Here is a 12,871-nt window from a genome sequence, read left to right on the forward strand (position 1 = left end):
CCCTGCTCTACCACTAGCCGATGCCGGTGACTCTCTTGGACCCGCTGCTATGATTTGATGCTCATGGTCGCTGCCTGCTTCATCGCATCATCTCTGCTGCACCATGAATTCCTCTGCTGCCTCTACTTGCCTATCTCAGCTTGTCTCTGCCTACCGCGGCTTGTCTCTGTCTACGCTACCCCTGCGTTCGTGTTCAAGTGGAGGCCGAATCCTCAGCGCTCGGCACTCCTGGCATCCATGCCCTTGTCCCTAGCACCACCCCTCCCTTCCCCTCTCCTCACGCCCTACAGTAGCCGTAGTGCCCACACCGCCATGCTACGCCCCATGCCCACGCCGCTTGCTCTCTCTCGGCTTGCTTTCTGCCACTAGAGGCCACAATCGCCGCGCCTCTCGCCCGTCCGCAGTGCCACCGACCACCGCATACGCAAACGCACGAGAACCCCATGGCTCCACACTGGATGCGGCAACCATAGCGCTGCCCCATCTGTGCTAGTACGGCTTCGCTGCCGTGGCTGCTTGCCTTGAGCCACACACAGATACAGCGCCGGCGCGTCCCCTACCACCGGGTCACCATGGAAGTCCACCACCACCTAGAGGATGGACGCGCCCAGCTCTGCCTCACCTCAAGCCTCCTCTGCGCCACTGTCGCTGCGCCTCCCTCCCACCTGTCATTCTCCTTCTCCCTTGCGAGCGCTCTGAGCCGCGTTGCCCCGCGCCGTTCCACCGTCTTCATCGGCTGGGAGCTGCCGTTTACGCCGACCAAGCCGCCACAACCACCAACTCTGCCTTCATCTCGGTTCTGCTGTCGCTGTGCAACCACCCGAGCCTTGGAGCACCATCATTGTGGTCCGCTGTCACCGTTGCGCCCTGTCGGTCGTTGGCGCTCACGGTGGGACCGCCTCGAGACGCATCCAGCGAGGCCACAACCACCACTGGTGTGCCATGGCCGCCCTTGGTACCCCTACGCACCGCCTCCGTCGTCGCCGGTCACCACCACGTGCCGAATCGGCCACCGGCCGATTCCTCCGCCTAGCGCTGCCCCGTTTCAAGGTAGTAGGTGGACTCAAGAGTAAATAGAGATAACAGTAAGGGCCTAGGTGTGATAATCGTGACTCAAAGGAATAGTAGAAATGGTAGCATACTAAATAGATAGAGGCATGGGGACATTTTTGCAAAACTGTCACCATGCACTGCGCTTGCCTAGCTGGGCTGGCCTATCGCCCCACGCCTGGGCCGTGTGTGCCCGCTGTGCGTTTGGGCCAAGCTCTCTCCGCACGTGGGCCAACCGCTATGGTTGCTGGGCCGCCGCTTGTTCTACCTGAGCCGCCGGTCACATGTCCCAACTAGGCCGCCGCACCCTTTACCGCGCCGCTGAGCCACGCCTGGCCAGCAGGCCGCGTGCGCGTCTATGGGCCAAACCGAGCCGCGTAGGCCCTTTTCTTTTGTGTTGATTTTTGTTTTGTTGATTTAGTGTTATTCAAAAATTGAAAATAAATCGTAGAAAATCATAAAAATGCAAAACCAATTTTGTTAGTCTCCTAAAATCATGATCTATCTGCTAGTATGTTTTGTTCACATAGTTTGATAATATTCTTGGGAGCTATATAATTAATTTGAGATACTTAATACTGTAAAAATATAAACTTGTAGGAATTGTTGTGATAAATTGGTGATAGTGTTGACTCTAAGAATTTTATAGTAAATTACTAATATTATTAGTTGCTCATTGTAATTTTTGTAGCTCTGGAATAATTAGTTTGCTAGATATATAATGATGCCCTATTTTGAATAATGATTAAATCGATATAATGAAATAAAGAAATAACTTGGGTTTATATAACTAAAATAATTGTTGGGAAATAACACCTTATTCGACAACATAGATATGTAGCCTAAGTACAGTCATTGTTAGAACTAGCTCATTAACTTGAGAGGCGTAAATCGTATTTTACGAGTCACGATTGCAGTCGATTAATTTCGTCTTTGCATTGCATTGCATTGCATTGCATTGCATTGCATTGCATTGCATATCATAAAAGGGACGTCGATGGATCGCGGAGTCATCAGGAGTTGCTGGAGAATGGTACTTTTGGAGATCATGTTGCCATGATGGAAAGCTAACTTCTGATTAAATCTTACCTAGGCAAGCCTTGATGCATAACCCCTACTTTTCTGCACTTTCAATTATATTTATGCATTAAGTTTTAAAGAGTTGAATGAAACCCACTTGCATATATATATATATATCTTTGTCCTATGAGTCTTACTAGTATGACAGGATCATGTAGATTGCTATGCTATAGGACTCCGGTAGAAGTCGAGTGATTGCTTGTCAGTCGCGAGATATAGGAAATATATTACTATGTTATTATCACTTGGAATATATAACATGGTGGAAAAAAATGGTGATCGGGCAGGGATATGGTTTGGGTATTGGTGGGTGTAAGAGGTTGTGTCCTACGGCCATGGGGCATAGCTTGGTTACACTGCTTTCCCTGCCTGTGTTGGTTAAGGACCGGTCGTTGCATAAGACTCTAGGTAAGTCACAGACATATTATCCTGAGCACATACTTGGATATGGGCACTTGGAAGACTTATTACTCTCTTATCATGGGTTTTGGCTCTTTCCAGACTGACTGTTAGGGTGATTTTTGGGTTAGGAGGTCCTTGCACCACACTAAGGCCAGGACTCAAGGGTGAGGGCTTGGAGTCCCAGTTTGAACGAGGACCTAGACCCCATGATAGGAGGGTAGTGGGTTGGTCCTACTTGTGTATGGGGTACAAGCGGGGCGTGTGTTTTTGGGGTACTCAGCTGGGGGCATTGATTCATGAATCGCCGGGCAATCCGATACGGCTTGTCTGTGGTCTAGCATCGTAGTAAGAACTAAAAGATGAAAGGTGAAGAAAGGGAAGTTTGATTGCTTACCATCAGCTTGAAAGTAGCATATGTGCTTACATAGAATAGTTAGTTAATGAACTAATGTGACTACTAATAAAAATCGAATATAAGGACGCACTTTTAGTAATGCTCCTGCAAATGCAATAAACCCACAAGCCAGATAGTCTTGCATATCCTTGGAGTCTTTTCTTTCCTTCTGTCGGATAAGTCTTACTGAGTATAATTGAGTACTCAGGGTTTTTTTCCCCCGTGTTGTAGGTGACAGGTGAAGGCTAGAGCCGACCTTTGTGTGTGGATTCCTCATGGTGGGCTCAAAGAGGATTTCTTTTATACTGCGATCATAGTTTTTATTTATAACTCTCACCAAATGTTTTATTAAATATAAGTTTTATGATCTGTTGTCATAGTTTATATATCAATATTTCATCACATCATAAATAGATATTTAATTCCACCGTAACCCTGTTCACATGTTTATATTTTGCTATTCAATTAAATTGCTCATAACTCTGATAATATGATTACATTCTACTATTATAACAATAAATATTATACTCTGATGTTGTATTAAAAGTGATGTAAGAAATGGTTAAAATATTGTAAGCTTTATTCTCTCATTTGTGATCTTGATAGAAAAATATAGATTTTTGGGTTCTCCCCTAGGGTGTGCTTGATGGGACCGCATGATTTAGTGTTCTCCCTTGAGTGCTTAGTGTCTAATGGAAGACGAGCACTCCTGGGAGGCATTAGATTAGGCGGTTCTGCCACACAGGGTCTCCCGACCTCTCTCCTTCTTCTTGATCAAGGAGATGGAGAAGAAATATCTCCACAGCTCGAAGTGGGGCTTGATCCCTAGGTACCCCTCGCACATCGCGATGAAGGCTATGATGTGCTAGATCTTGTTGGGGTTCAAGTGCTGCAGCTCGATCTGATAGTGGTGCAATAGACCCTGGAAGAACGGGTGGGGAGGAACCACGAGTCCGCGCTCGTGGAAGGGCGTGAAGGAGACAACGTAGCTGTCGGGCGGCACCGGCGCATCCTCATAGCCAGGCAGAAGCCACTCCGCCACATCGGTCCTCCCACAGAGAAGACCATGCTTGACGGGGCCCTCCATACGCGCATGGGGAACATTGGAGCGGTACCACTAATCCATATAGGATGGAGGCGGCTGCAAAGAAGCAAAGGCGACAATAGAGAAGCGAAAGCTACAGATCTAGGGCTCTGGTGGCGGATTAGCAAGCACGACAGATCCGAACGATGGCGGTGGAGAAACAGAGAAGGTAAGGCTATGGTTTTGATATGCAGAAACATGAAGGGGGAGGTCGCTATTTATAGGATGGAGCAGGGCGAGAAGGCAAACCATCTGCCAAGGTTCACGCGCCCGCTGTGCCATGTCACGTCACCTCCCTCCAAAGATTGTGTGCACGATATCTTTGGCCGTACCCTTGAAGGACATGCTTGATGATAGTTCGCCCAGTCGATGGGCCAAGAACCATCGTAGGTAAGGATGGATACAGAGCTAAAAATGCTCCTACGACCCATTCAGGAACAGGTGTTCGAAGGCTGGCTTGTCGATGGGTTCACAGCCTCTTCGGGGCACCCTTAGAGTGAGGGCTGGAAAGGGATGGGCCCACTATCGACCAGTACCCAGGCGCACGAGCGCCGCGGGCATCCTAGCCCATGTTCGAGTCTTGGTTGGTTCCTAGTCCATAGTTTTTCCTCGAAGAAAGGCAACGAGCCCTTGGGATCAGTCGAATGGACCTGAGAACTATATGGATTGGCCAGTGAGAATCTAGAGTCGGTCACCAGCTGACCCATGCAAGACCCCCATGAATGGGAAGCTAGGGCCCCACACAGACTAGCTTGTTAACAGCTCACCGAGCACCATGTTTCGTCCATCGAGGAAAAACATGGCACAGCTCAGTCCCTCTGTTTTATCAAAAAATGCTTGAGGGATGACGATCACAAAGATGAGCTGACCCTCGATTGGACCCCTGCTACGCGCAGGGGCTCGAGGGAAGTTGGACTCACAAGGAGACCGAATGCGCGATCGTAGTACGACGGTGGACCGATTGGATCCTAGGGGACCAAAATCAAGAACAATCTTTTCGACCTCCTGAATCCTATGGTTACATGCCTGACCTCGAGGACGTGGGTTCCGTCTCGTCCGACGGGGACCCATACCACCGCCAACCACTCCAGGTCCAAGCTTATGGGTCTGGGTCAAAACTCTGACACTAGGGAAGAGGTTGGTACACCTCGATGTAACCCGTGGCCATGACAGGCTATACCTAGGGATTTACATCAAGAACAATGTCGGGCGTGTCGATGTTGTTCTGCCTAATCTTCATATGGACACTGACATGCGCGTTAGTTCACCATAACGTCCGTCAAGACGGAGTGGAACGCCATGACCAGCAGATGACGCCTGCGCATGGCACCAGTGACGAATAGGGCCACGACATGGAGCTGTCCCTGTTGACATCTACAGGATCGGCGGGATCTACATGAAGGAGAAGGACCCGGCAACCCTGGAAGCCTTCCTCTCTCTCGTTCTTCTCCTTTTCCTCCTCTGTAACCCGCGCTTTCCCTTGGCCTATAAAAGAGGAAGCAGGGCATGCCATGAAAGGGGGGATCTGGACACCAGAGAGCATGACACGAGCACACGGCTGAGCGGCAAGCGAGCTCTCAGCACCTCTTCACTTCTTCCACCAGAGACTTAGGATCATCTCCCTCTCTCGCCTGTTTGTAACCCCTACTGTAAACCAAGTGCCAGTAACACGAGCAGCAGCAAACTGGACATAGAGATGTTCTGACCGAACCAGTATAAACCATTGTGTCCTCTGAGCACACCATCCGAGCCAGACGCGCAAATACAAATTTACTCGTCGGTGGTCCGAAAACACCGACACCGTCGCTTTTGCATTTTCGCTCAATACATCAACGACAGAGCCAGCCATAGTGTGTTGTGCTTATCGCCGGTTTGACTCCTGGAGCAGGTGCACACAGAATAACAATATACCACTCAATGGATCGTTGTAGCGGCTGGGACTGGATGGGATGGGACGGGACGGGATGGGACAAAGGGGTCCAAGCGCCAGGAGATGAAAGCTTTTGGCCGCGCCGTGGAGAGCCGTTACTGTTAGCCGCTGGCTGGGTCTCGATTGATCCGACTTTGGCGGCACACGCGGGACAGATGATACCGTGAAGTAACCCTGTGGTTGGCCCGATTAGGAGCACGATGTGTTATCCTCGGCCTCCATCGAAAGCGATACCCATGTATAGTATCAAGTTACCACGACAACTTCAGGATAATTTTACCAATACTTCTTCAGTTCGTCGCCGATTAGCCTGAGGAACACGTAACATGTAATTAGTTATCCTTAATCTTCACAGATCACCATCATCACACCGAATAAAGATGAGAAAATTTCCTATTGGGAACTAGAAAAGGCTGTGCTCTTCTATTTAACATCCAAACTTGAAATCTTTCTCACTTGTCCACTTTGTCAATTTTTCTTTCCTACATGACGTTTCGTCAGGTTTGTTGTTGGCGTGCACCGTGAGTCCTTTTCTTGGGAGGATGTGGAAAGACCAAAATGCCCTTTGGGAAAATAAAGGTAGACAAAGAAAATGGGCTAACCAGTTTCTGTCTCCAACCCTAGATCGAGCTAGGATGGAGGAGACTCCTTGTGGAGCACAGCCACCATGAGCGAGGGTGCAACCGCCCAGCGCACGTGGGCACTCCCGGCAGGGGGTTGCAGCCACCCGCTACGGGGGCGCGGCCACATGGCGCTGGCGCGCATCCTCATGGCTTGGGGGCGCGACACCATGCCTAGGGCCGGCCTAGGCCCTGCGCGGGGGCGAAACAGAGCGTCGACAGAGCTAGGACAGAGCAGACCGGCTTGTTCAGGTCAGTTCAAATTAGTAGTTAGATTTATAGATTTTTAGGATTAAATGTACATGGTTAGTACTCATGCATATCGTTTTACACTCATAGGATGGAGGAAAATACTAGTTTTCTATTGGAAATTAAATTGCTTGGCAATCACAAAAAAGCTAGCCCTTCAATGGCCACAAGAAGCAAAACAATTGAAACTGGAAGTCCTGCAATGAGCACAATGAGTAAAAGAAGATTAAGTTTGTGATTACCATATCCCAAACTGGATGTTATATATGTAATGTGAATATGTATAACAATTGTCTGTTCTATATATATGAACCTGGATGCTAAATTATAAAATTATGTAAGCTATGTTAATATCATGCTACATGTGAAACCTGGATGTTATTGTCATTTCTATGCACCTAATTAATTCATATTATAAGATGATGCTGGTGCTTTTAATTTTTGATATCTCTTAATTTGTACAAGCAAATAAAAAAGAAAAGTGTAAGATTTTTTTTTTAAAAGTTGCCATGAAAGACAGCAACAACAAACATATGGGGAGAGAACTTGCAATAATCATCCTGTGAGCGTAACGTCATGACCAAAAAATTCAGCAGGGGCAAACGGTCTTTTTGCATAGGATTTAACACCGTTACCTAGCTAACTGACAGAAATGTCAAAAGGAAAAATTGACAGAGTGGATAAATAAGAAAGATTTTAAGTTTAGATTTCAAATAGAAGAGCACAACTTTTTCTAGTGTCAAATACAAAATTTTCTCAATAAAGATCTGCAGCAGCGTGTGAAGTTGCCAGCGGGCAGCAACAAAGGTGGTGGAGCCTCCGCATGACAAACGTCATACGGCGCTGGACTAGACATGTGTGTGTGTATATATCAATCAACGGACAAGTACCATATGCATGCCGCACAAACATGGTGACTGTACATGGTGCTTAGTATGAGTTGATTTCAGCTAAGGAGGACGTACTTTTAACTTTGTCCAAGCAAACTAACGTGCTTTACACCAAAGGCGCGCACAAAGTAAAATTTATTTTGTCCTTATCCCCTAATACGTATCCCGCAATAAAAAGATATCGGCATCAATTCCCCCGATCTGCTTGTCTAACCCCTCGTGCTGCCATTTGACGTTGATATGTGTCGTCTCTTGCTTCACATATTGTCGCGGGACAGTGACAGCAGAATTATACACCTTCGGATGTAGGAGTACAAATCTACCCTTTCACTAACCACGGTCACTTAGTATAGTAGTACTACTTCACTCGCCCAGCCAGCCAATCACGCACGAGCACTCGGCCGGCATGGCATAGCATTTACGCAATCGCGTCGCAACACCTAGCGGCTAGCACGCAGCGGCAGCGCTGGATCGCGCGGGACCAACCAGGCAGATCTCAACGGCGTGGTAAAAACGCGGGCGAATCGCGGGGCGGCGCGTTGGCGTGCAGACGAGCGCCGCCAGCCACACAAGTGATCTGCGGCCTGCGGCTGCGGATGCACGGGCCGGGTTAAAACGAGGGTGGTTAAAGGCGCGGACTGCGGCAGCGGTCCATTCCTCCGGCGCATCAGAGATAAGATTTTGATGCGCGCCCCGTCCACGTCGCGGTCTCGCGGTCGCGGGTGCCAGTGCCATCACCCCAAAACGTACTAGCCCTATTCGGGGAACGCCAGCGGCAACAGTACCGAAATGTGCCGGGCCGCGATATGATGCCCCGCGCCGACGTTTCGAGCGCCCGTACGCTCGCTAACTCGCTGGCTCTCTCGCTTCGCCCGCGCGGCGGCGTCGGCGCCCGGGCGCCGCCGGATCGGAGGAAAAAAACCCAGAGAGGATGCATGCTTGCCGCGCGCGCATACGCCTAAGGGTGCGTTTAGATCAAAAAAATTTTGGATTTTGGCTTACTGTAGCATTTCATTTGTATTTGATAATTAGTGTCTAATTATGGACTAATTAGGTTCAAAAGTTTCGTCTCGCGATTTCTCGATCTTAATTAGTTTTTTTTTCGTCTACATTTAGTACTCCATGCATGTGCCGCAAGATTCGATGTGACAGTTACTATGCAAAATTTTTTGGCAACTAAACGGGGCCTAACTTCTTTCCGTCTAGGCCTAACTTCATTTCCTCCCCGGCCGGCAGGGCTCCTTCTCGATAGCCGCGGCGCGCGCGCCATGGGGCACGTCTCGCGCTCCATGCCAAGCTCTACCGGTACATGCCATTAGCCAACGCCGCCCGCGGACACGTGGTTTTTGCCTTTTCTCGGCAGGTGAACGCGACGGCGCCTCGACGAACCGCCAGCAAGCGCGCGCGGTTCGTTCTCGCCAGCACCGTTCGCGCGAGCACAGCTGGCTCGTGGCTCCTGGCTCCTGTAGATTGAGTTTGTTACTAGCTAGCTGGACGAGAGATTCCGTTATGGCATGTGACGTGATGGCCATTGATCGGTGGTAGACATTGATCCATCGATCAGTGACGTGAGAATGAGGAGGCCGGCTGCTGGACGAGAGATTCCGTTATGGCATGTTCTCAGCCCAGATATATGAGGGTGCAAGTGACATGGCACCACAGGGCATAGTGCAAATGGTCTAGCCATTTTAAAACTCGTCTGTATTATACATTACAGTCCAATAATGCAACCGAAACATAGATTACATATGCAGCTATATTAATTGTGCACACAACCTGCAGGTGCCTAATGATGACGGGCGACGACGGCTTTTATATCTAGCAACCAAGCTGCGGCTCAATTAGGAAATTCTGTAGGTATGTACTAGGCTACTAGCTAGCTAGTATGAACATGGTCCATGCGTGTGCATATGCATGAATCAAGCATACAAATATCTTTTTCTTTTTTGAGCTTTACGCATACAAATATCTACATGCATGCAATATAATTACCGTACAAATATCTATATTATATTATATCTATACTATATATCTACATGCATACAAATATCTATATTATATTTTCCCCGTCAACTACATGCCCGTGTGAACTGTCATGCAGTTAAATTAAGCAGTTAATTTTGTTTTGTGGCGGGGATGTCATGAACAGGGGTGGTCATGAACATGCATGCAGGCTAAATTATTTTATGCAGGGTTCAATCTATAGATGCAAGAGGCTAAATGGCTAATTAATATCATATCTGTGTAAGTATTGGCTAGCTAGATTTTTGTTTCAAATTGGCCTACCTACTTGCAATTAATCATGTTCGCTTGTTGGTTTCAACCAGCCCAAACCAACCAACCAATAATATTTCCTCTCACATAAAACCAGCACCAGCCAGCCCAAACCAGCTCACAAATCAACCAGCGAACAGGCCGAAGGTTGCTTAGCTCCGTACAAGTACGTGCTCGTGGTACTAGCTGTCCTGCGGTTCACTGAATGAGACTCCTACCACTATAACAACTGGTACTAGTTGCTGGCGATGCTGACTATAGGCAATGTCGGTATCATGGATTCTTCACGGGTTCCAGCTCACGCCGGAGAGCTGGTAGGGGTGCTGGAAACCGCATGTGGCGGTGGCGGTGGCGGCGGCCGCGGCAGCTTCCGGCGTTACTGGTGTGCCGAACATGGCGTGGTGGTGATAGGTTGTCGCACCTTGCACGCCGAGCGGGTTGAGAAATGTAGGAACGATGGCATTAGTGCAACCGCTGCAGGCGCCACTATCGACGGCACCGGCAGCCGCCAGGTTATTCCTCTCGGATGGCGACGACAGGGACGTGCCGCCGCCGTCAGTGGTGTCTCTGTTGTACCCATGGAACCTCTTTGCCGGCGGAAGCATCGCGAATGCCGACGCGTCCAGCCAGTTGAATGGGGTGGAGGAGGACGACGGGACGAGGAGCTGCTTGGTGTCAGCTGCCCTCGCCGCCGCGGCTAGCTGGCTCAGGGAGCTGGCGCCCGCTGAGAGGCCTGTGTCCTCTGCTGTGATAAATCCATCCAGGAAGTTGTCCTCGTGATGGTGGTGGATCAGCGAAGTGTAGTTATTGCCGTTATGATGAGCCGGCCTTCCTCCGCCTGCGACGGCGGCCATGGCAGCCGCGGCATGCGTCGGGTAGGCTGCCACCGCGTCCTCCATGGAGTCCTCGCACTCCATGCTCCTCTCGCCGGCTCCAAGCTTGTTGATCTTCTTGTAGATGCGGCATAACACCCAGTCGTCGAGCTGAGACACTAGTTAGAGCTTGATCACCACACTAGCTATATATTATATTATATTAGTGAAAACATTCTGAGAGATTATTGATGCATGCATATGTTTGTTAATGCAATCTCAGGGTAGATCGGATTATGTTCCGTTCTTGACACTGTAGAAAATAGTTGCACACGTACCCTGAGAGACGCTGTGGCCTTGCCTCCGACGACGTTGCAAGGCGGCCGGCTGGTGGTTGAGCTCGCCGCATCCGCGAGGCGGTACTCGTGCATGATCCAGTTGGTCTTGAGGCCCTTTGGTGGCTTCCCGCGGTAGAACACGAGCGCCTTCTTAACGCCGACCTTCTCGCGGTTGCCACCGGACGCCATGATGGGCTTGTCTGTGCCAGTCGCCTTCCAGTAGCCGGACGTTGCCGCCCTGTTCGGCCGCGCTCCGTTGGGGTACTTGCGGTCCCTCGGGCTGAAGAAGTACCACTCCTGCTCCCCGAAGGTCGCCTTATCTGATCAACCATCATGTCCAGGCCACAGTATCGTACGTGAGAGTAGTATATGGCACATGCATGCATGGAAGTATATATGCAAGCTAGATGAGCATATATATAGTATAACACATAGTAGTATTACTTTATTATTTACTTCCAAAAAGTTATGCACAGTATTAAAAAGAATATTTTATTAGAAGTACTACACTGCATACACAATAATCACTAGCAGAACGAGTAAGATGAGATAATCATGCCAATAAACAATTCATCAATCAAGTTTGTTACACACGCTAGCTTTACGTACCAGGTAGCTCCCACGGATCGAACTTGTAAAGGTCGACCTCGGCGATGATGGCGACGGGGAGAGGCACGGACGCGGCCTTCTTCTTGAGGTAGTGGACGACCAGCTCCTCGTCCGTCGGGTGGAACCGGAACCCCGGCGGGAGATCCGGCGCCGAGCTCGGCTGCTTCTGCGGTGGCAACTCGCCGGACGACGAGTCCGTGCTCTCCATGGATCTCATCACCGTACTAGCTACTACCCCGGCCGGCCCCTGTACCAAGCGCCAACACCAGATCAGTAGATCGATCTACCAGACTATATATGCTACGCACACAGAAAGCACAGCAGCACCTTGTGCTACCGAACTGCCATGCAGTTTGCTGCTTACCGCGGTATGGATCCCTCCCTGCAGTTTGGCAGAGCCGCCTCTAGTAGTGTGGAGGAGAGCAGACAGCGACGAGGATATCCGGGGTTTGTTACGCTGTCGGTTGGGAGGATCTGATGGAGCAGGCGGCCGGCGAGTGATCTGCGCTGGGATTTTTGGTGGTTTCGCCCGGGGAATCGTAGCGATGGAGGAGAGCCGGCCGGAGACGGAGGCGCAGGCGGGCAGGGGAAGAGTGGGAGGTGCCGAAGGCATTGCCCCGAGAAATATGGCTCCGTTGCACCGAACCCTAGAGCCCCGCGCCCGTCGTCCCTCGACACGTACCCCGCCGCCGCCCGTGTCAGCTCGCCGCCGCCTGCAGCACGTGTCAGCTCGCGCGCCGTGGCCGCGATTCCGTGAAGCCCTCGCCCGGTCGCCCCTGGCCATGCGCTCGCGGGCTGGCCGCGGGCCGCCTGTGTCGTCCGGGCTAGCTCTTCCTGAGAGCCGAGCCCAGCCCAGCTGCCGGAACAGGATCCTTCGTGGCCTCGTTTCGGCCCACGTCCGTAAACAAATGGGGCCGATTTCTTCTCAGTTTAGCCCGTCCAGAGCCGCTACCGTGGCCCACGTGCTATCATGGATTTGGGAGCGCAGGACCAGGCTGCTAGTAGTAGAAAATTAGAAATTGCAGTGCAGGTCTGAGCGAGTTGTACCCCCCATTTCTTCTTCTTTTCCTAAACTAAAGGACAGAGAGAGATAGGAGTAGAATTTAACCAGATTCTTCGAATGTTCCTGCGCTGAATTT

General features: G+C 50.2%; 1 protein-coding gene across 3 annotated transcripts; it reads right to left on the reverse strand.

Moving 5' to 3' along the window:
• Window positions 1–9,387: 9,387 nt before the first annotated feature.
• On the reverse strand, window positions 9,388–12,361 carry LOC136550294 (NAC transcription factor NAM-B2-like). 3 transcript variants are annotated; one of them, XM_066541823.1, is made up of 4 exons: window positions 12,097–12,361; window positions 11,733–11,979; window positions 11,124–11,443; window positions 9,388–10,920 (listed from the first exon to the last, which is right to left on the reverse strand). In XM_066541823.1, the coding sequence occupies exons 1-4, from the start codon at window positions 12,343–12,345 to the stop codon at window positions 10,258–10,260; spliced, it is 1,479 nt and encodes a 492-aa protein (XP_066397920.1). In that variant the 5' UTR covers window positions 12,346–12,361; the 3' UTR covers window positions 9,388–10,257. The 3 variants fall into 3 exon arrangements, with proteins under 3 accessions (XP_066397920.1, XP_066397919.1, XP_066397921.1); XM_066541822.1 differs by having other exon boundaries at window positions 9,388–10,956; XM_066541824.1 differs by lacking the exon at window positions 12,097–12,361 and adding an exon at window positions 12,060–12,083 and having other exon boundaries at window positions 9,388–10,956.
• Window positions 12,362–12,871: the final 510 nt, after the last annotated feature.

This window comes from Miscanthus floridulus, chromosome 4 (assembly GCF_019320115.1).
Source record: "Miscanthus floridulus cultivar M001 chromosome 4, ASM1932011v1, whole genome shotgun sequence".
Classification (NCBI taxonomy): Eukaryota; Viridiplantae; Streptophyta; class Magnoliopsida; order Poales; family Poaceae; genus Miscanthus; species Miscanthus floridulus.